Genomic DNA, 25,192 nt, shown 5'->3' with positions numbered 1-25,192 from the left:
GTCTTACATGCCTTTCATAACGTAAGTGATAAAATATTACCTGTGATAATTATAAATGCAGAAGGACGTAAAAAAATCAATCGCGCGAATCAGTTCGGTGGGGATTTTTTGTATGGAGATGTTTAAATACAGCTCTTTGTTTAAAGCTGGGTAACAACTGACTTTAATAGTTTAAAATAATTGATTAACTAACACAAACTTGGGTTAACTATGGGATCAGAAATCTATCTATATAAATGACACTTATGTGGCAAAAAGTAAAGGATTGTTTACGCTTCTAATTTTATACAAAATAATATAATATAATCAGAATATGTTACATTAGAAAACCGTTGTGGTTTGTATTAATGTAACCATAGCGGTCTTGTTTAGGAGCGCGACAAATGCATATAAAAGTAGTTTGTTAATTTACTGTTTATGTAACCAACATAACTTTAGACTATCTAATATCTGACTAGAAATACCATTTATTAGCTGCGGTAGCAAATACCTCAACGTTCTCCCATTTACGTTGTTTGCTCTCGATGTACAGAGTCTTGCGTTACTGCACGAGTTTGTACCTCACTCCACTCGTTTTTTTATGTCATCTCGAAAAAATGCTCGAAATATTACGTTAATTATTTTTATATGTAACTTAATTAATGTTGGGTTAATTATAACTCGCGGAAACAAGTTTATTCATAAATAGTTATTAATTAGAGATAATGTATTAATTACTTTCCCCATAGCTTATCATTTAAAAAAACAAAAACACCACTACAGGCAATACTCGTCGAACGAGTTTGCTTATCTTTCCAAAGCCACGTACGTATTTGAAGCAGTCTATTAAGTATGGGGGTGTGCAATTATTAAACCAAGTACCGTCTAAAATTCATAATATTAGCGCGTTTAACAAATTCAAAAGGGCATTAAAGATATATATCAGAATCAGCTTAGTAGACTGAAGTTGGGACGGCTGGATATTAAGTTTCTCATGTAAATAAATAAAAAATTGTAATGAGAAATAAAGTTAAACATTAACGTTCGTCTTTGAGTGCAGTCGTAAAACGTTACAATCCTAACGTTTAGGTATCACACAATGATGAATGAATTGGGCCTTGAGGATACGAAAAAGTTAAAAAAATATTCGTTTCCCTATTTATATAAGGAAAAAAGTGATAAGAAAGCAAACGTGGAGTATATGTGATAAGCGATAAGGAATTTTCGTCTTATTTACTATTTTGAAAAATTTCTGTTGAATATTTTTTTTAACGTCAAGTAGCCAGTGATAATATAATATTTGTAATCACGTGCTACTTTAGAATTAGAATCATTCTACGTGTTTTTTTATTTGCAGTCTATCTGCTCTCTGGTTTACCGATAGTGTTCACATGAACCAAACAATGAATTCTTCATTAAAAATTCTGATTATCATATATTGTTATAACGAAAGTTCTGCCTACATTTATTATCTTATGTTTGTAGGATAATATATATTTGAAGCTATTAAAAAACTGTTGACCAAACATTTTGAAAAAAGAAAATTCAATAAAAGGCTTTTACCTGGCCATAACTGGTACTTTCCGGTTTTGGCGCACTTTCGAAGAGGTTAAGTCGTGAATTTTGAAATAGATCTGCGCTCGAATTTTCCCTTGAAAACAATTCTGATCTCGAACTTTCCCTCGTGAGGGTAGGCCTTGCTTGAACAAAGGGATTTTTCCGGGCATTTTTCGCGTGTTTCAGCCAGTTAAATTTATTTATTTCCACTGGTGGTGTATCTGGAGTCACCTCAGGCGTTGGTATGTTCGACATTTTATTACACTTGAATTAATATTTATTTTATAACACTTTACACTATTTAATTTTGATACATCGCGTTTGTTATATTTATTTCAGTTATTAGTTTGATGTGTAGGTCCGCACGATTGTGATTGCGACACGGGACTAGCGATATAATAGCGGCGGCGCATAATATGAAGTTAAAATGAGATATAGTACACATCGGTGATTCGTAAGCTTAAATTAAACAAACATATTTTAACTTTTTTGAGACTAACTAGAGATTTTTTAGTTCTGTTTTTCTGTGTCTGTATTTACATACACATACTGTATCTTTCAATCAGTTGTGTTTATGTTAATAAAAGATGACAATTAATGATAGGTCATACAAAATTATGTAATTTCGTTCGATTAATTTATATTGTTGAAAAATATTCTATATTTTGGTGAAACATAGTCACAAATTTAAATACTCAAATTAGAAGAACATAGAATTTACATGAAATCTCAGCAATTAATTAGGGGTCAATACTCCCGCATATGATGTGCATTGGGCAGTCTTATTTTAACGAAATAATAATATAATGTAGTCATATCAATGATGCAAATCAATGATAAATCTGAACGACTCTGAGTGATGTATCTATAGACACTTAAACATACTTTGAAATGCCCTGTAATTCGTAATAATAATACTTGTTATTTTGTAGTTCAATGACGTCAGTTAAGAGAGGTCTACATTCGAAGATATTTGGATACTGTGCGTCACTATGGCGTCACACTTCCGCTATTATAACTTAAAAGGAAACTATTGTTTCATATTATTTTTGTAATTAGTATAGGGCTGATTATAAATTGTAAAATAAAATCTGTGGGAATGTTGTCAAACTAAAGTGCTATTTCTTTTAGAGATATGAAATTTACAAAAAATAATTCATATTTATATCTATTCCAACACACAAATATACAGTATTTAGAATATTCTTAACCTACATTATAATAATAATAAAAAATATACCTAGAAAATTAACATACATTTAAAAAGTTTTGTGCCTTTTGCAGTGTACCTGGTAGTGTACTGGCAGCATTTCATCGCTGTATTGAGATACTTAGTCGTTGAGTGAGGAATGCACCAGCTCTGGGGTCTTTAATTACCGCCTGTGCACTTGAACCCCACGCCCCAAGAGTCTCAACTCCAAAGAGAACAAATAAAATAGATCTAAGGCAATAAGTTGATTGAAGATATTGAAATTACACAAATATAAAAGTCGCAATATAATATTCTTTAGTGAATACATACTTTTTGCGATATCTAAACCATCTATTTGTATACCATTATTTATCCAATTAACTTTTTCAGATCAATTGTGAAAGTTATAAAGTTGAAATTACGATTCTATATATACATATAGTATTTGAGTATAAGCGCTCAATGTTAAAGGGCCGTTAACACAATACATTGACCTTTTTAAACCCAGCTTAACCACGAGATAAGACTGAAGGTCTTTTGTTAAGAATCTTTTAACGACCGTTGGAATATTTAATCGTAAAGTACAGCCCAGCCTTATTTCGAAATATGTCAACTGTCAATTTTGTATGACATTATACAACGATAAAAAGTTACAGCCAAAAAATAACGTTCATTAATAACAATCAAATACACTATTAACAATTTTCTTACCATAAATAGTAATAATAATGCTAATTAAAAATTAATAAAAACGGAATTGAAACAAATTTGAAGCTAAAATAGTTAAAAAAAACTTCTTTTGTATTTTAAACAATATTTGTATTTTTTACAAATCTATACAAAAACTAACAATTTTAATATTTTCTTCACCATTTAAACGCTTTCTTTTTTCATCCTAGCGTAAACACAATTTGACAGAAAGAGATATATAGTACTTTAGTTCAAAGAGTGGATAGGCTGATTTAGTTATAATGAATGTGTTTATAACTAAAATATACCCGTCCTAATGGTTGGTACATGCTATAAAATGCTGTATTATAATACAGGTCGCCATGGTCGCCTCGCTGGGCCTCCCCCGGGTCCACCGGGGGTCTCACCCGGCGGTACTTGACCGCGAGCCGCGCAAGCTGCCCGATACCATCACTCATCACGACACCAGGGCCAAGTCGAGACTACTCCTTGGCCCCCTCCTCATCATCATCACCACCGGATTTGACACCCCGGACATGACCCCATCGGCTGCGCGCAGCGGGTAGAGACCGAGTCTCCCCGCGCGCCGCAGCTCTCACCAAGGGCTATATGATTTATTATTTTCGTGTTCATTATCAAATTATAGAGTATATGTGTAGTGTATAAAATTGGGTCGTCATATTCCAGACACTTCAAAAGTTTGACATCAGCCATATGTTTGTGTATCTATCAACAAATACAACAACACTTCGTCTGTCGAAGACCAGAAAAGATCGGGACGGCTGCGTGCTATTAGAACTACAAAGACTGTTAATGCTGTTACAGCCAGAATTCGTCGATGCCCCATTAGGAAGCAAAAAATCTTACCGCGAGAAGTGAAGATTTCCACTCGGACTATATCGCGTATTATAAAACAAGACCTGAAGCTCCGGTGCTTATCGTCGATATACAGGACATCTCTCGCCGTCGTCGTCGAAATACAATTAAAGGGAGTGGATCAATCAAAACAGAAGGCTGTCGTGATACGCAAGTGAAAAGCACAGAATTATCTTTATATACCGATGAAAAAAATTTACGATTGAAAAACACAATAAGCATAATGATAAAGTGTACGCTCACAGTTCAAAAAGTGCTGCTCAAGTGGTCGGAAACGTACAAAGTGGTCGGAAACGTACAAAGTGGTCATCATCCTGCGTCAGTGATAGTTTGGTGGGGCGTTCTTATCAAGGAGTCACCAATCTACATTTATTTGAAAAAGGAGTGAAATCTTCAGCAAAAGAGTATCGAGTGTTATATCATGTTGTAAAACCTTTCAGCAACACACTTTATAATAATATACCGTGGACTTTCCAGCAGCATTCAGCACCTGGTCACAAGGCACGAACTACGCAAGCCTGGCTTGAAACCAATATCCCGGACTTTATAAGAGCTGAACACTGGCCTTCAATTAGCCCTGACATCAACCCTTTAGACTTTTTAAACATCAAAGTATGGTCAGTTTTAGAGCACATGACCTGCTACACGACACCGCGACATTGAGTTTCTTAAAAAATATTTGGAGCAAGCAGTGGCAAAATTTCCCTTGGAAACAGTGCGTTAATCCATAGATTCGTGGCTACCCATTGAAGTATTTCCGAACCAATTGGACTTAGGGTCCTTTAGAAAAGAGCGTACCAATTCTTAAAATGCCAAGACGCAAGTACTAACGTCAGGTGAGACTCCTGCCCGTTGCCCCCAGTTCTACAAAAAATATCCAAATCTTATACAAACACGTAGCTCGTAACAAAGAAAACAATTATATTAAGACAATGGTGATATACAATTAATTCGTGACATCACGTAATAGATGTGATCTATGTATCACAGATTACTATGTATTATATTAGTTGACTAACAAAACTATTATGACATAATCTTTGTAAACATAATATTGAGCGCTTTACATTATTATTCGGATACCGGTAAATAGAAATGTCATCATTTCGGGTAAATGCCAATTAAGTAGGAATTCGTTTTATTCAAATTAGTTTTATTCGCTTTTTTGCCATTTACAAAGTTTGGAGGTATATAAAAGAACATGTCCTGTCTTAATGGTGTTACATTATAAAAAAAAGTGTGCGTGTACTAGTGTACACACGTAAGAAGTGAAACATCTTTATGACCTTATCTTTCAAAAAATGATCTACTATATGCAACTTTACAGAAACTGGTTAAATAAAGTTAAATTAAATAAAGTTTAACAAAAGGCTTTTATTATCATAGACATGAATACAAATAATACAATTATTTCATTACTAGATACTAAGATTATTTACAGCATTTCATATTCAGTCCTGTCATATTTAGAACTCTAGTCCAAATTTTCTCTTATTTACGTGATATTCCTTTAACAGAATTCTTTCTCCCTATTCCCGGTGTCTCTTCTTTGTAATTTTGTAAGTTGTAATAATTTTCATAATCTTCTATGCTTTCTCCAAGTCTTTACTACTTCACTAAACTTCTCTTCTTCTTACAAATATTGTAAAACACCTATATTACGTCGGCGTTGAATAATTTGTCTTTTATAATGTATCATGTTTACAAAGCCAACTAGCTATGTACCTACTACATATACTGCCAATTTTTAACACCTGAATTCACAGCTAATTGTATCTTCTTTGACCTATTTAACCACTAGGCATTAAACACAACATTTTTAACAAATAACTAACCTAAGATATCACATTTCATTTTTAAATAAATAACCTCTTTTGTGCTGAATGAAAGCTTCAGAATTATGTATACTATCTAAAGAGCAGTGTTGTTTGAGCATGTGCGTTTTATGAGAGAATTCGTATTTCGTATTCGTATTCGAGAGACTTTTTATATGTGCTCTGTCGAACGGTGAAGAAAAAAGTAGGACCCAAATAGTCTACGACGTGTGGTAGACATGAAAGAATTACCTGCTTACTTATTAAGACAAAGAAATGGTAACGAAACAGGTAGAATCTGTGGCAAATACCAAATTTTGTATTGCTTCTATTTTTGTTTTATAACACTATTTTAAAACTTTCTTGAAACCGTCCAGCAGAGGATCTTGGCGTACAACCAGTGAACCAACTTCAGGGGAATATTCTGCGCAATTCTTCTGTATTTAATGTATTGCGTCTCGCTATAGCTTGCATACTTTAGTCAACTATGACAAATACTATATTTATTCTAATAATTTATAAATAAAAAACATACTAAAAGACCTCGTACTGCACTAAACAGGAAGCTATGACATCATAAGAAACTTTGTATAAAACATCAATTGGTAAAATAAGGTTGAATAAGCTAACCGGAAAACGATCTTTTTTCGACCAAATCTTATGGATTATCAGAGCCCCTTTAGTCTTTAACCACTTCCTTAACAACATTTTCAATAACGATTCAAAAAAAATTGTTACCACATCTTCAACATGACCTATGCTAAAACGGAAAGTATTGTTTGTTAATAGTTAGTTGGTAGGTAGCTAGTTGTGCAATAATAGTTTCATTATAAAATTGTTAAGTGTTATTTAGATATTATTACCTCAAGTACAAATTAATATATCAAATGGAATAGACTCGCTCACGACACAGGAAATCCTAGTGTTGGCGCTACTTTTTTTATATATCCTTTTTTATTATGTATACGTATAATAAAGTTTTTTATTTCTTTGTATCTGGCCTAATCAACACATAAATTAAATATTAAATCCTATTGTGCTTTTGAATTTAAATTTCTGATCCTGTAAATATTCATTCAATGCAAATTTAAAAAGTTATTAACCTATTCTAATTGACGGCAGAATGTATACAGAATATTTGCATAAAAATATCCAAGACGCCTGTCGTGTCTTGCGCTTGTTAGCAACTAATATTTGTTATAGAACTTAGTCCACTATTTTGTTCTTAGTATATTTCCATGTGTGACATCACTTATAATTATGTAAAAAGCCTTTTAACTTGTTATACTTATGAGTGTCTGTCCTCCGTTTACTCGAGTAAACGATAAGGAATATAATATAGACGACGTTTGCCTACGACTGTTTATCACTGAAAAGTCAAGATTTGTAAAATAAACAAAAATCCGCGTTATGGCCCTATCCCAGCACGAATTGCTGTGTCAGTGTCTCGGGGTGGACTGCGGTGCGCAGTGGAGAGCTGGAGCACTGAGGCGCGCCGGCCCGTAATAACAATTAGTTATGTAAAACATTATATTAATGTAATTTTATCAATTTTTTTTTCTGAAATGGATTACTTGGCTTGCGATAAAATATATCGAGTAAATTTCAAAATCATGTTCCATATACATTTTCGTCATAAAATGAATTCAAAGTGTCAAAAATTGGCTATGTTTGGATTTTTTCTATCGAGCGAAGTTATTTAAATCGTGCATCGATCATTCAAAATGGATACATAAACTACTCAACTCCACTATGTATTTTTTCCATTCAAGAAACGATGACAAAAAATGGACAGAAACAATGTACTTTTTTGGAGTTTGGCGACCGGATAGGTCCTTAAATCTCCTCCATCTGATTATTTGGTCCGAGCAACCTTCGCAAAATCACAAAATACGGCCTGTATGGCAGTGACGGATTTTGTCGCGTCGACTCAAGGTTAAAATATTGGGCTCCAAGTCTTCGTCAACCGCTGTCTTCATCGTATTCTGTGTATTTACTGCCCCGAGAAGATGTCTCCGATTCCGAATAGGCAGCAGATCAAGCGACCCAAGTGGTTATGGATAGGCCATGTACTCCGAACTTGGTACTTGGTACAAGGAAAGCGGAAAACGTTGCCGTCCCAAGCAACCCTGTCGTCGTTGCAGATATGTCAAAGAGAGCCAGGAAGACTTGGAGCGAGATGTAATACGAGGCTCAAGACAGAACGCGATGGAGACCTACTGTGGATGCCCTCTGCCCCATCTAGGGGTTAGGGCACATTAAGTCAAGTAAGTAGTTCTTTAATTTTTTTTTTTAATATCCATTGTTTTGAGATTTAAACGCACGATTTCAAGGCTTTAAATCATACGCTTAAACAACGAGCGCATCTATGTAAACCAGTACATCTCTTAGTCCTTTCTTAAAGCATTAAATTACGAAGAAAGCTCGAAATATTCAAGAAATGCAGCAGGTATCCGCCGCTCTTTATCCTCAGATTATATTTGAGTTTTCTGTCTATTATTTATTACGGCCAGTTTGTTTTACAATATATAGCAATAGAAGATATTATATAATAGAAGGTATTTCGTACCTACCGCTAACATGAGATGGAACAACTGTCGTTGACCACAACTGCACTTGATACGTCACAAATATTAATAAAATAATAAACCTTTATACACGCAAAATAAGTTTTACTCAATTCATTGATATACATTTTTATTTTTGCGTACAATACAGTCGTGAATATTATATTAAAAAAGAAAATCTCAGATTTCTGATTCCATGATCTTTTGTAAATCTAATAGGCATGTAGGTAATCAGCCTCCTATGCCTGACACAAGCCGTCGACTTTTTGGGTCTAAGGCAAGCCCGTTTTACCACGATGTTTTCAAAGTCCATTGGTGCACGGCCGGGGATCGAACCTAGGAGCTCAGGGATGAGAGTCGCACGCTGAAGCCAACCAACCAACACTGCTTTAAAAATACAATTTTAAACCGTTTAATATAGACAGTACATTTTACAATCGTAATCCGATAAACAAGAACTTTATAGGTTGTTAAGAGTTATAACGCCTGATGGAAAAGTAATTGAATCGCCTCGCCGAGGCGTTATCGATTTGGTTCAGGCTATAAACATCACAATGTGAACACTCCTTCCTATTCTGTTCGTCGATTTAAAGCTTATTGTGGATGGGGATACGTTTTGGTGACTCTACATTAATCACTTTAATAAGTAATTAGTTTTCTTTGATATTCCTACTTGAAGTAAAGTCGCATTTTAACTTTTTTGTGGATACGGGATTACAACAATGCTCGGTACACTGTTATGCCATCGAAAACATATCTTGTAAAAAAACAAGTCTCGGAATCGCAGTTCTGCTGCAAAGTTGTGAGGTCTATGTAATACCGAGTCGCTGAATTTATTCAGTCGTCTGGCTTAAGTTATTACGTAATTCACTAACCTAACAACATCTTACACTGACCATATCAATATTACAAATATTTAATGTTTGAAATAAATAAATTGACTTTGCTATCTGCTAAAAGTGCCTTAGAGCTTTGGTCAGTCAGTGAGTGACCAAATAAAGAAATTTGACTAGAATTCTTAACTTACTGGTTGGAATTGAATGAAAATCGAAATCGTGTTAATACAATACTTGCTAAGTAACAGATTATTTAGGCTTCTAATTTTACACACAACGATGTTATAGGGGGTCGAATGGTTGAAATGCATGAAAAAAGAATGGTTCGGCCTTGTCGCGTTTTTTTGCTCGACTTGACCCCAGATAATGCCAGATATTAGCTATTCCTTGCCACCAAAGAAAACATTGGTCTCATGAAAAGTTGCAGATCAGAGTTTATCTGACATCTTTAGCGAAGATACCTTAACTTCGTTTCTGTTGCTCAATGCTAAGTGTCTCCCCGAAATTTCCAGTACGACCGCCACCCTTTCCCTCCACCCTCACCAGGTTATGTCCACGTAGTGGGAGGCCGCCCAACGCTTCGGCAACTGGTCCTCGGCCTTCATTCCTAGACTTTTTTGCCCCATCAGTTGTCCGTCCCGTCAGTTGGTTTATTCTACGAATACCTCTAACTAGTTCATAAATTAAATGTAAAGTTACTTACTGTGTGATATCGTATGTGTGTGCCATCCGACCGGACACCTTCATTGAGTTGTATGGAGCTGACGCTGCCGGAGTCCTCGTCCATAAAACCAGTCTTCTTATACCGCGCCATCTGAAATATTAAAAACTTTATCCTGATTCATTGTTTTACTTACGCATTTGTAGCTTCTCTGTCATCAGTTTCTGTTTTTTTTGACGTGACAAGTCTTATAATTCCATTTAGCAGGCTGCACGCACAAAAAATATTGACGCATGCGGCGTTACCTCGCTCTGAGGCGTTCCATTGAAGGGTTGAAGTGCAAGCGAGAGAGCGGAACGAGCGACAAAGAGGCACAATCGGCCTGCGCGTTCGGCAGCCTTCGACATCTGTCTCTCTCCTACTTGCGTGAGCGATGAAAATAAAAATTGACATAATTGTATTTATGCGTACAAATAAATGTAACTTGATCAATTCAATATTGATTTCCATTAACCTCCATTAATCTGTATCCATACAAAATAACTATCAAAAAAAATAAATTCCATCAGTATTTTCTTATGACGTTGTCACTTTCAACTATCGTATTGTTTTTTTGAACAGTGTGCAAACGGGCAGGAGGCTGAACCGGATGTTAAGTGATACGCCCATGAACACTCTCAATGGCTGAGGTCGCGACTGCGTTACCGGTGCGCGAGTACGTTTTTTCTTGACCCTTCTATTTTAATTCTATTATCTTTTTCTATTTCTTAGGAAATACTTTAGTGGGCAGTTGGTTCCACATAGTGGTAGTGCGCGATAAAATTTCCTTAAGAAATGCTTAGTTGTGGAACGACGGATGTCTCTGTGACTAATAAGGTTTTAATTTAAAACAACACAATTATACTGGATCAATTTAAATTTACATTATTCAGATAAACTAAGTCTTACAATGTTTAAAGTTCTGCTATGTTATCAAGAGCACACTGCTTTAGTTAAAAATAACAGAACATTGCGTAAGTTAAAACAGTGAGTTAAATACTTAATCCGAGCCTAATTATTATTCACTACTGTGAAGTTCTATAGCTTCATAAAAATTATACACATAGTGGCAAGGTGAGCAGAATGAATACTGTTTATAATCTGTAAAAAATCTCAACAAAGTCTCTTTACTAATTACTAATAAACGCGGCAAAATTGATACTCAAATTGAAGTTGAAGCTCTCATATCTCACTTTCTTGAGATCCTAAAACATAGCTTAAAATAAGCCTAACATATATTTAGTTAATTTTTAATGTACAGAAGTACATTTTCTCGGATCCAGTATTTTATAGCGTATTAAAGGCTAATACTAAACATTTTAAAACAATAAACTCTATCCGAATGCGTGCGTGGGCGGAACTCGCAAAATAATTTTATTATGGGCTCATCGTTATTTCGGAAATAACTTCCGTCCGAGTTCTATATCCAATCCGTCTTTGTATGAAGCGTTGATTTCCTGTAAAAGTACAGTTTTGACAAAGTACACAACTTACTTACGTACGTTTCTTCGACTGTTTAGAATTGTTTTTCAGGGCGAGCTGTCTGTTAGATGGATTTAAATTCCTCGATTTAAATCTCAACACTTTTTTTTCAATTTTCAATATGAAATTTAAGGTACCAGAAATAAATTTCAAATTACCAAAATAACCAGCGTTTATAACTATGATTGGACAGGGGATTGAATAAGTAAAAGTTTGAATAATATTCGTGATTTATTATTTCAATATTATTATTATGTATTAGCAATTAAATACAAAATTACTCACAAATTTTTATTTCGAAATGAAGTCCGTCATCTTTTTTAGTAAGCGTCTTCAGTCTATTGTCATCATGAAGATGAAGTATGATGAACCCAAATTATCGCATATAGGCGAGCAAGAAACGAAATGAACTCGAAACAGAACTAATCTAAGCGTGTGACCAACCAGGCTCCAGAACATAAACCACTTCTTATCTGGAAATTGTATTCGTTTTCACAACCAACTCGTGAATTATCACTGAATAAATTCAACATCGGGATTGATTTACTCCAGATATTATAACTGCTCTGCGTTACAAGCAATTTTAATGACTCAAAACTTGGCGATTAAAAAGCGTGGCGGAGAGTTTATCGCCAGTTCTTCTTGCCCGCTCTACGCCCTTGACTTGCGAACTGTTAGTGAGCGTAAATTTAGAATCAATTTAACATCTTTTCTGTTGACGCTGATAAGTACTTGGTTACCTATGAATAAAGTTATTTAGAATTTGACTTTTGAGTACAATACTAATATTTCACCTTCAAATTACCATTATTGAATTACTCTATTATTCAAGGTACCGGAAAACTTATTAAATTATCTAGAGATTGAAGTTAACGAGTGTTATCGAGAGTCCACTGGATATTTTAAAGAAGTACTGAATTATCAGAAACATAAACAACGTATCAATTCTTAACAGACCAGAATCTGGGCGCTCTATCATTGGCTCGGTCAGTTTTCTTAACATTAACTGAGTGTCTCATAACTTCCAATAGCAGCAGAAGATTCAATATTGTGCTTTTGAAAAAGTAGTTCCAAATCTATCACATTTATTGAGAGGACAATACAACATTTCGTGTATGTTGACGTCTGGGTTTATCATCTTTCCCAATTAAAATATTTAATTAATTATTGAAACGGTAATGACTTTATTTAGGTGGTTATACCAATACCATTGGAGGTTAGAACATTGGTGGTACGTATTGACCTTCGACTTTCAAGGGCAGATAAATAGATTACAATACTGCTGATTACGCGCTGCGTGCTGAAAATATTAACTTTATACACAACAACAAACTACTCCGTAGCTTAAAATAATTCGAAATGTATGGTTTTTATATAAAATATTTATTGAATAACGATATTAAAATTATATTACTTTAATTATGTATGATCTTTACCGCTTACATCCCAGCTCAGTCGTATAAGATATTTATTGTTAGGTAAGTAAATATAATGTTTATTGTAAATAATCGAATTTCTATTATTTTTAAAGTGTTGCTGGTTACATTAACGGAATTTGCCAATATTTGGGATTGTAGGGCCACTGGTTTATAAGGAATTTATTATGAATGCACAATGGATGAAATTAAGTGCATAATATTTAGACGTTAATGGATGCAACCACTCGGTCGCAACAATAATATATTATTACCATAAACAGATTACATAACAAACATTCCTAGTTATGGTCTTACAAGAAAATAGCGTACCAATTCTTAAAAGGCCGGCAAACCACTCGCAAGCCCTCTGCCATTGTAAGTGTCCACGGACGGCGTTGTTTTTGTTGTATAAAAAAACAACAATCATGTTTCCCAAGCTTTAAACGTAGCGAGAATTGTATTTTATGTGCCTGTGACTGTTCAGCAATATTCATAATTAGTTATATAAAGAAAAATAAATATAAAACAAATTAATTAATATAAATTACAATATTTTCTGTTATTTCATATAATTCAGTAGGTTTTCTCAGCGTAGTAGATAAATTCTGTAAGCCAGTACACAATTGCATTTATGCTGAATTTGCTAAGTGTTTGAATTATGTTAGTTGACATTTTCCCTTATAGTTCAAATATATTTAATCTTATTGTTGCGAGCCACTGCATGATGTTATTTGGACTAAGTACTTTTATCTACTTACCTGAGATAATAATGATGCACCACTAGGTGTTGTTTTAATGTGTTAGTTCAATCAGAGACAATTAATCCCTATTTCTGTAGATTCACTAATTTATATACGTGTTGAACTGCAATGTTTGGCCACTAGGGCTTCTTCTAAATAATTAAAGAGTATAGTCGGATAAGTGGCGCGGCCACGGCGGCTATGTGGAACCAGAAGCCCACTGAAATATTTCCGAACCAATTTGACTTAGGGTCCTTTAAGAAAAGAGCGTACCTAATTGTTAAAAGGACAGCAATGCACTTGCGAGCCTAGTCGCAATGTGTCCATGGGCGGCAGTATCACTTAACATCAGGTTAGCGTCCTGCCTGTTTGCCTCCTAGGTAAGGTAAGGTAAGGTGGACTCAATTTCCGCACTTAGACGCGTAGTTGGTCCGTTGTGCGTAAAAGCCCCGGCTAATTTAGCCAGCCAGCAACTCCTTCCAGAAGCACAGAAGTCTCCCGGGCACTTCACAGGCTTCGCGGAGCGACCTCACTGTTCCGAGGATTTTTGTGCGTTGATTAGCCACAGCCTCGCATTCCAGGACTACGTGGATGACTGATTCCTCTGCGCTGAAACAGCCTCTGCACAAGGGGCGTACCTTCTTCTATTCTTGAAAAGCCGGCAACGCACTTGCGAGCCTTCTTGCAGTGTGAGTGTCCATGGGCGGCGGTATCACTTCACATCAGGTGAGGCTCTTTCCCGTTTGCCTGCTATTACATATAAAAAAGGGGCTGTCTGTCGCGCCTAGGACAAAAAGATGTTTATTAAGGAGACAATGGCCCGTAATTGTCCCTATCATTATTTTGCGATTGGTTCTGTTCAGGTTTAGAAGTCGCTTAGTAAGTTGTGGGTTCACAGCCGGCACAGCTATTTTGGACTCTTTCCAATCTATACTTCGCGACCATCGTTGATTCTGGAGTTCAGCGGATCTCTGGCGAATCCAGGTTCGACTAGCGAGACGGGCAAGGGGAGGAGCGGATGCGGGCCAGTAGGCATCATACCAGAGCCTCTTCTCGCAAGCTCTGTTTGTTAGAGCTATTGCCTCCAGTGATTCGTGACACTCCAGTATTAAATTACTGTTTGTGTTTTCGTTACCGAGCGCCATCAGCACGGATGCACTGTCTGGTATGAGCTTAATGCAAAAGTCATTAATTCCCATCCGCTGTACGGCTCTGGCTGCTTCGGTTAGAGCGAGAGACATTCACATTGGAAAATCGTACTCTGTATGCCCAGATATGCTGCTGTGTGATCCAATACCATAAGCCTGATGGCAGCTAGGGCGGCCTCCTGCTGTATGTGTAGGTCCAGAGGTAAGATTTGCAGGGCTATCTCCATTGCTGCGGTTGGAGTTGTTCTCATACAACCGCTAGCAGCGGACAAGGCAAGCCTTTGGAAGCGTCCAAGTTTCGTGATCGCCGTTTGAAGGTCAGATCTTGGCCACCAAACTAGGGCTCCATAGGCTAGCATTGGCCTGATTATGGCAGGGTATAGCCATACTGTTATTTTAGGCGATAAGCCCCATTTCACGCCTAGAATCTTTTTGCATTGATAGAAGGCGATCGTTGCTTTATTTAGTTTGTGTTCTAGGTGTTAGTAAGTTGTGAGCCAGAGCAATTTACTTTCCAGAATCACACCTAAGTACTTTATTTCATTTTTAAGTTTGAGTTCAGTGTTGAAGAGTTTTGGAAGTCTGTGTGGTCCAAGAACCCTCCGGTTTGTAAAGAGTATTAACTCTGTTTTTGATGGGTTGACAGATAGCTCGTGCTTGTTGCACCATCTCTCAATTACTTTGAAAGCACTTCCCATGAGATCACATAGGTTTCTTTCAAAGCTCCCCGATATTAAGATAGCTATGTCGTCCGTATACCCCACTGTGTAGAGATTGCCAGCGTTGAGTTATGTAATAAGCTCGTTAACTACAAGGTTCCACAGTAGCGGCGATAGGACACCTTCTTGTGGACAGCCTTTGCTGACAATGCCCCGTGTTATGGAATTAACAGTGAAATCTATAGCTCGTTGTTTTAGCATGTTGTTTATCCCTATTACCCTATCAGGGTTGATGATACTCCACATGTAACGAGTGTTCTGGTTATGCTCGTGAAGTTTGTTTTGTCAAAAGCGCCTTCGATGTCAATAAATGCACCAAGGGTTGACTGTTTTAAATTCAGGTAGTCGCCAATGCGAGACACAACGTTGTGGAGTGATGAATCCGTTGATTTGCCTGGGCTGTACGCATGTTGATTTGGATGCAGGAATTTGGATAGCGATACCCGGCTGCGTATCTCCAGATCTCCTAGCCTCTCCATTGTTTTTAGAAGGAATGAAGTGAGGCTTATGGGTCTGAAGGATTTCGCCTGTGTATAATCCTCTCTGCCTGGTTTTGGGATGAATATGATTTTCACTTCCCTTCATTTCAAAGGTATGTATCGGTGGGCTATACATGCTCAGAAGATTGAGACAAGATAGTCAACCAAAAGGTTCCCACTCCATCTGTTTGCCTCCTATTACATTAAAGAAAATCATCATCAAGTATTAAAGGCTTTTAAATATTCCTAGGCAAGGAGATCTCTTGTATATAAATAAAAATTCATGCGAACCTTTTGCAATGTAATCCTATGAATAACTTAGTACATTCGTTTATTAAAGTTGTGATTCATTGTGACATAGCTTATTTTAACGGAGTGAAATATTGTTATCAATTGATAGAAAGCTTTTAACTTGGATATCTAATCTTTAAAATGACTGATTGTAACAATAATAAAGCTATATTTTTTATCATATAGGAGAATAATTATATATTATATATATGGTTCGTTGGTTACCAATGGTTGTTTGAAGGTGTGTGGTGTGTGTCTCCATCATCTTAACAGACGTCTAGTCTTAACAGATGGACACATTTTAATTGAAATTAGAAAATCCATAGTTTTGAAATAAAATTGTAATCTATATGTACTAATATTATAAAAAGGTAAAAAAATAAAAATACATCAATAGCGCTACAACCTTTTTAGGTCTGGGCCTCAGATTTTTGTATCTGATTCATGATCATTTGTTAATCTAAAAGGCAAGGCAGGTCAGCCTTCTGTGCCTGAGGCACAACGTCGACTTTTTGGGTCTAAGACAAGCCGGTTTCCTCACGATGTTTTCCTTTGCGAGCAAATGTTAAATGCGCATATAGAAAGATAGTCCATAGGTACACAGCCAAAGATCGAACCTATTAATCCAGGAATAATATTCGCTCAAGCCACTAGGTCAACACTGTGTTCTAAAATAAAAAAAGGTTAGATTTGTGTATTACACGTATAAAGTATATACCGCAAATATTACTACACAAAATTATAAAAATAATTTACCGTTACAGTGCAATATTATTAAAACAATGATTAGCTGTGCAAAGCCAAATATAATAAGTAAATTAAAAACTGTATCGACAGTAGGCTCTTCATATAAAGAAATTAATGGCTGTGTAGTTCTTAAAATATAAAATTTATCGAAGAATATACGTAGAATGCGTAAAATAATTGAAATTATTATCGTTTCTTGTACACAAAGGGCTTTCCCTTAGCCGACGTAGCAGTTGTGCGATCTCTATTTTTACGACAAAAAACAAAATACATATAAATAAATCATAATGTTCACCGTTAATCCTGGTTTCAGATGAAACGTAGGCATGGGGTCGCAATCGTATAATCACAGGCACTTCACGTAAAGATTCCGATCAAAAATATAGTCTTTAAGAAAATTTTACATTGGAAAAGCGCGAAATATATCACCACGTCATGTAGGCGCGTTCGATTGAATGTTTTGGTCGGGTCTTAGCCGGGACCGGGGACGAAATAGTACGTTCCCCTGTCGCAATAATCGACGTTTCCTATTTTTTATTTAAGCGCCATCTGTGAAACCACATAGGAATTACGCAATACTTTTGTAAAGGCCCATTTAGATGGAGAGAGTTTCTCGTCTCGAAGGTACGATTATGGAAAAAATATAAAAAAGTTTCTTCGTCTAAACATTTACCCCTCACGCTCTTCCACTTTGACGACACTTACCTTGGAAAATGTATTGTACCCGGCTAAACAGAATTTCAAAAGCGATAATCGTATTTTGAGGTTTTGGGCCAGTTGCTACGTGCTACCATGAGTGCAGTGCAAGAGGGTGTTTTAATTATATGTGGTCTTCTTAGATAATAATTAATTAAACGGAAACGGGAAAAAAGATGTTGGATTAATTTTCATTTTCCGTGTATCACAAACACTCGTAACTTCTATAAAGTTCAATGAACTTAATATTATCGGCAGCGCCAAATTTAATTTTTGAGCATTTTTGAGATCAATACCCCAGTAATCACTAAACTCGAATGAAACATCTTGCACTCAAAACGGTTCAAAGTTTAAACCGTTTGTACGATACTCGTATGAACATAAAAAAACGTCATACGAGATCGTGTTTATACCAGTCGAGATTCTCGTAAGTAAGAATCTTCTTACTAAGTCGAAGTGTAATCAGACGCAGGAAATCGCCTAGCGATAAATCACTGGCGATTCTCGTATGACATAATCGTAGGTGAGAATTAAGTTCTTGCCTGTATGTAAACATTTTGATACGATAATGATATGGCGATTATTGCTGGTGATAGTCGCGTTCGATTTCTCGCAACAAAATGTGAGCCCCTCTCTGGCTAAATGGGCCTTTAGTCTTATCATTAAATGGATACATAGTAAAAATCCCTTAAATTATAATATACATTTTTACAGTTCTACAAAATTAAACGGCAGTTGTTTTATATAAAATGAAAAGAATATCCAGAACAATACTTGAGTTTACTGCCATCTAGCGAGTTTTCTTGACACTATGATGAAATCCAGCTGCTTGTCTATAGTAAAATTTATAGTAAATTCCCATGTCACCTTACACCGCCAACCAATCAACAACTAAAGTTCTATACGCATGCGCGTAAAGAACTTCATTCAATTAGTGATAAGAAAAACCAACCACAGAGTACACCAACTGTGTGAACATTGAGCAGCGAGCGAACTTCAGTTCATAACGGACTTTGTATGTTAGCGGGCGTATAAATTATTTCGGTTAGCTACAAAATTCCGCCTACACACATTTTATAAATAAACAATCGTGTTTTGTGACAGTGAAATAGATTAAAAATGACCAACGCACCAGTGAAAAAAGTCCCCATACATTTACAGGTTAGTCGGAATAATTTTTTTTTGTTAATACTCATTTGAAATTAGAATTATTATTATTATGTAGTACTAATAGGTGTTACAATAAACTATTGCACTCTTTTAGAGAACACATCAACGAAAATTGACCCAAATTTGTAATAGAATTGGAGCGGCCTGGGTGTTGGCAGTTGCCGCTTTTGATCTTAATTATCTCATTATTAGGATTATGTTGACATTTTCTTGGTTTATTTTTATACGTTAAATCTTTCTTAGTGTCTATTATCTTGCGTTTAATTTAAAGTTTTCAGATAATCTTTTAAGAAATATTTCCTCGTATGAAGATCGAATTTTCGAATCTGACTTCCATATTTAAATAACGAAATTTTATTAACCGTGTTTTATAACTGTTAATTTTTTATTACAATGCTAAATGAAATATCGCTCAGATATGCTTATCATTGTAAAAAACTACGTTTTATCGGCAATTGTTATTAACGTTCGTTCTACCTACATTTACAAAACTCAACCGTAAAAACTGTTCGATATTCAAATAAAAGTACATGCGATTTCCGTTTGACATAATTTGCATATTGTCAAAAACGTGTTAAATAATTTATGCAATACACTGACCTCGGGTGACCCTTTATCTTTATTATGTAAGTTTATTATTAAACACAATGTATAGGTAATAATTATACTTATTTATCATAAATATAATAATTGCTTAAGAACTCTTAAGGCCAGGCTTTATATATTACTAACGTAATAAATTGCAACTATACACAGTAGATATATGTAGAAATATTTTTTACATATTTTTTTATTACCAATCGGTTATTAATTTTAGATCAATTAATATATGTTCTGATTAATAGTAGGAACTTTAGGCGATTGACTAAATTTGATCACAATTGCCAACAGTTGTATAGGTGAAGCAGAAATGTATTTTTTTAACACCTCTTGAGTCTTAACTCATCAGTCACCACTGAACCATATATATGTCATAAACAAAAGGGGAGTACGTCCTTTGCCTTAGTTCCGGTGAATGACCCCAAGAAAAATATATACAGTCGGCAACATATTTTTTTTATTATTTAGTATGAAATAGAATTATTGCATAGAATAGTAATTTTGTCCATGTTGACGTATAAAATAGGTGATAAAAAATTATACATTGTTTTGTTGCCTTTGAGGTAGTTTTTGGTAGATTGAATTTTCTAACATTTTCAGATTATGTAGTAATTACATATGAAAAATTATTATTTACACTATACTGGAGCTTATTTTATATAAAACTTAATATACGCGTTTGAATGTGATAAACATTATACAGAGTTGTTTTTGCTGTCCCTTCTATAGAGGTTTCGATATAAAGGGTGGTACTTGGCAACGATTTGTGACATGCGCAGAACAGTATCAGCATCAGCAGTTTTCAGGGTTTTCCAAGTGGTTAATGGTCTTGCTTTTTTTGTTAATTTATATTTTGCTCGCATTAAATCGCCAATCCTATATAAAAACGCTTTGCTCTTTTTTTAGATTTCTTCTGTACAAACATTACCTGTCCACATCGTTTCCTTAACTTTCGTACTGATTGCTAACTGTTCTTAAATCATGGTAATTCATATGCATTTTTTATTTTTCATCATCCTTTTTTGGCTTTGTTTGTTTTTTGAAGTGAAACTTTTGTATCAGCGTGGGAAAAAACTTACCGTCACATTTTTGGGTTACGCGTCACATTTTTCCGTTTCTTGCCCCTACCACGGTTGATTCGAAGAGATTCGGAGCCATTTATAAAAAATAGATATTATAACGTAAACAATGATAGTAAAATTTCTATTACAATTAATGAAATACTGTAATAATCTTAGTAGTATAGTAGTACCTTAGTAATAATAATAAGGTAAAATAAAATAATTGTATTATTATTTGTATTCATGTCTATGATAATAAAAGCCTTTTGTTAAACTTTATCTAATTTAACTTTTAACCAATTTCTGTAAAGTTGCACATAGTAGATCATAAGAAGTTTTACTTCTTACGTGTGTACACTAGTAGGTACGCGCACAAATTGTTTTGTTCCTGTTTAATTTTGTCTTAATAACTATATGTGATATATATTTTTGCACTTCTTGCCTACCTTTCTAATTTAATACATTTCTCTTCTCACAGTGGTTGCCTAGAAGAGATCGCTCGAAAGCGATAAGGCCGCCAGTTGCCATTTTTATATTGTAATGCAACGAAGTGTTTATAAATAAAATAAGTAAATAGAAAATTAAAGGGGAGTTACAAATTTTAGAAGCATAGTTTCGATAAAAATTTATATATTTTTTTTTATTTTATGATATAGGACTCAAACGGGCAGGAGGCTCACCTCATGTTAAGTGATACCGCCCCTATGGACACTAACATTGTCAGACTCGCAAGTGCGTTGCCGGCTTTTAAAATTTATTTATTTACCTAAAATTACTTACTCGGAACAAATATCATTTTATACCTACATATATATTTTCGCATGTTTAAATAACGTCTAACGAATGAAAAAGAAATAATTTTGCAATAGCGAACCAAAAAAAAAAAGAAACGAAAAAAATCAATTTTGCGATAGCGAAACAACAAAAGACACTTAAAAAAAGGATTTTACGATAGTGAAAAAAAACAAAATAGCTTTTAAATTATACCCGCTGTCATCTTGCTAAAAAGTAATTAACTAGCCCATATTAAAACACGCGAAGTCACGAGGTGCATTAACTGCGTTTCTCGCTACATCTATTCTGAGGGTACAAAGGGTGATAAATAATGATTTATGGACGTAGCCGCGCGCGCAGGTTTCCCTGAATCCCATATTAAAACCCTGTTAAGACATTCCTCTAAGCACGAATTTTATGACTTGTTCGACAGTATATACTGTCAATATGATATTTTTTTGACAGTTGGATTGTGTTGACTTTAAGTTTAAACTAAAAAGAATCAGTAGTGAGTTATCTTCACGTAAGTTACATATAAATATTTAAGGTAATAAGTAGAAGCGTAAACTAAATCTTAAACAACCATAGTACACTTAAAGCCACTATTAAGCTTTAATTTTTTTGCCAGACTTACAAATTGTATATTAACATTCTCGTTTCCTATAATTTCCAATAACACAAGTGTCATTTAAACTTATGAATTTATAACAGTTAAAAAATATAGCATTAATAAATACATGGGAAAAACAAAACCAATCAAAACTTACAAAAAGTTCACCTCAAACAGTTACAAAATCAAAGCAAACCTGAAATGTTATGAAATTATTTATATGGTGTGATTTAAACCTGCACTCTGACGATTTTGCATGACAAACAAAACACATAAAGGTATTCCAATGGTCTACGCAACGGATTATGAAAGATTGATATATCAAAAGGCCGGCAACGCACTTGCGAGCCTTCTGGCAATGTTAGTATTCATGGGCATTTATCACTCAGGTGCGCCTTTTGTCTCTTTTCCCCCTCTTTTATAAAACACGCTTTCCTATTTTAAGGCGTTACAGAACACTAAGACTGTTAATAAACATTAACTTAGATTAATTCATTAGTATTGTAGAAAATTAAGTCAACATAATATTACTTATAAGCCATAATTATTGTATAGGCTAGATTGTAATTCATGTAAAGCCGCACTCTTTTTTGTGAACTTTATTGCAATAAAACAAATTAAGGCGTAGAAGACACGCGCGTAACATCTAGGCGCTCATCGCGAGAAATACTTGTTTACTTTGCTCTGTTTAGGCCACTTAAATTGTATAACTACTAAATCTTATTGTGAAAGAGCACACGTACTGTGTACAATGCTAACATTTACTGTCTTTATTATCTCGACGATATCTGTTAGCTAAGAATTTTTTTTTTATTTCCACGCATATATACCAAACGAAACTCATCTAAATTTATATATTATAAGGAGCAGTGTTCGCGGAATGGTTTCAACGTGGAACTCTCATCCCTGAGATCGTAGGTCTGTCACCAACTTTCTGTCACACTTTTCTTGCTTTTTAATAATATACGATAATTTAATAAAAACCGTTCTTATTCTAGAATTTTTACTGCATTTATTTATTATTAATACAACGAATATAGATTATATATCACAAAAAACAATTATACTATACTAAAGATAAAGCTAAGAATCGAATACGTATATATATATTACATAAAATGTTTGTGGTTTATAACTTTCTAGAGTTTAGTGATAGTTGTGGTTGTGGGAAATAGAGCTACAATTGGAGAAATTCCAATCAGTCCGTGTTTTGTTTTAACCTTCAACCATAACTCTATTTATTAGTTTTATTAAAAATGGTATTCTGTAATGTGGCAGATGCTTCATAATAAGATTTTTTAATGTAAGTTTGTTCCGTCTTTGGAGAACGACTCATCAAACGCCACTGTGTAAGAGTTTCCTTCCAAATATTTTTTACGTTGTTAAATAATGTTTGAGCTTCTGTCAGTTAGTAATCGACTTATAAATATTGATTGATGATGAGGTTTGAATATAGGTATTTTTAATACCTAATCCTAGTGAAAAGCTGAACTCTTAATTGAAGAGACTTTCAGGTCAGACAAGAGGTCTTTTGTCTGTCACATATATTTTTGGATTTGAGATATGCCGGTTTCCTCATGTTTTTCTTAACCGTCGAGCGGATGTTATGACATAGACCAAAACTTCATTGGTGCATGGGGAAGGTAACCTCATAGGGATAAGATTCGCATATATCTTCAAAATTATCTTGCCTACTACAAAAAAAAACACGTGTTAAACTTTTGTGGCGTAACAAGATAAAAATATTTTTTTAAATTGTATCTTTCGCCTTATTCTACGTTTGTAGAGAAAACGTCACTAATTATAGAAAAAATGTATTTAATACATTGAAAGTTTTATTATAACGCGTTTTCTATTTAGTAAAGTTTACTTTAAAATGTCAAAAAAATATTCGTACATATTTAAAAATATTGACATTTTTTATTTTAAATGTTGACTAAAGTGCAAAAGATGTATAACTTCAAAAATTACACGAAACACATGTAGTGTGTATGCCATGTATTGTACCAGACACAATTCTCGCTCGCCTCATGTTTTTGTATATGACATAAATGTTATATTGAACTTTGTATATGTCAACGTTATCATATATAAATAATCATTATCGGATTGGATCAAACAATATTGCATATTGCAAAGATTATATTTATCAATTTTTACGTAATACAACTAGAGCAAAAGTAACATTGCTTAATTTTTTATGATTGTGTATCCTTATAGGGTTAATGTGGATTTGACACAGACTTTTCATAGACTAAAACGAATCTGTATAATCACCTCAAAACGTCAATTACCAATTACGTCATATGTCAAAGATATATTTTAATAGTCGCCAAAAATGTATTCTTATTCCTAATAGACAAGGAAGTTAGCACAATATGACCGTGTGTTACACTCATTATGGTTCTGTTTACTAGACAAACGGTCAAGTACCTTATTCCAAGACGTAACCCAATTTCACGCGCGGGTAACTGTGACGCTTAAGAACCGTAACATAAGCGAACAATCTTAACATTTATTTACGCATGTAACATTCGATAAATTGTAAAATCGTCATCAAATTCTCAGATCCCTATATCCTTATATGTTGCGCTCCTCAATACATGCTTATTGGTAAATATAATTTTGGATCTCCGCTGTTAAGTTGTGGAATGGGCTGCCCGACTCCATACGATTGGTTACCTCCCTAACATCTTTTAAAACTCTTCTGCATAAACATTTGTTAACCATATCCAGTCCTGATCAATCGCGACTTGTGTAATTCTTGTTTTTCCTTTTCTTTTGTATTGCATCGCCATTCATGAATACGTGATGTATAACAATAGTTTGTTTAATTAATATTTTTTTTGTAATCTTTTAGATAAAATTTATTTAATTCTTTGGCTATGCACCCATCTATATTTCTTTTTTTCGTAGTTTTTGCCCTTACTAGGTTTCCCTGGAAGATATTTCGATGTTCGCTTTTAAGCGATAATCCCGCTCGTTGCATCCCTTATAATTTGAATGTGTTATGTTATTTTTTTAAGTTTCTAAAACGACAATCAAA

At 34.6% G+C, this 25,192-nt stretch overlaps 2 protein-coding genes across 6 annotated transcripts in view; one reads left to right on the top strand and one right to left on the bottom strand.

The window, feature by feature from the left end:
* The window catches only part of LOC123710809 (endothelin-converting enzyme homolog), a 46,897-nt gene extending 29,205 nt beyond the window's left edge, over nucleotides 1–17,692 (bottom strand). The window contains exons 1-2 of one of the 3 annotated variants that reach the window (XM_045663031.1): nucleotides 17,531–17,692; nucleotides 10,215–10,325 (exon numbers count right to left, since the gene is read on the bottom strand). In XM_045663031.1, the coding sequence (XP_045518987.1) occupies nucleotides 10,215–10,325; nucleotides 17,531–17,563 (144 nt within the window). In that variant the 5' untranslated portion in view covers nucleotides 17,564–17,692. Of the gene's footprint in view, nucleotides 1–1,542; nucleotides 1,910–10,214; nucleotides 10,326–13,869; nucleotides 13,896–17,530 lie in introns of those variants that run through there. The other 2 variants (XM_045663032.1, XM_045663030.1) reach the window with 2 other exon arrangements.
* Nucleotides 17,693–18,890: 1,198 nt separating this feature from the next.
* Nucleotides 18,891–25,192, top strand: part of LOC123710864 (dihydropyrimidinase) — a 42,324-nt gene continuing 36,022 nt past the window's right edge. For 2 of the 3 annotated variants that reach the window (XM_045663133.1, XM_045663131.1), the window contains exon 1: nucleotides 18,891–19,092. In XM_045663133.1, coding sequence (XP_045519089.1) covers nucleotides 19,051–19,092 — 42 coding nt within the window. In that variant the 5' untranslated portion in view covers nucleotides 18,891–19,050. The remainder of the gene's footprint in view (nucleotides 19,093–25,192) is intronic. The other variant, XM_045663134.1, reaches the window with a different exon arrangement.

The sequence above is a fragment of the Pieris brassicae genome, chromosome 6 (assembly GCF_905147105.1).
Source record: "Pieris brassicae chromosome 6, ilPieBrab1.1, whole genome shotgun sequence".
Classification (NCBI taxonomy): domain Eukaryota; kingdom Metazoa; phylum Arthropoda; class Insecta; order Lepidoptera; family Pieridae; genus Pieris; species Pieris brassicae.
The sequence above is the reverse complement of the archived record's forward strand: the minus strand, read 5'-3'. Positions and strand labels throughout refer to the sequence as shown.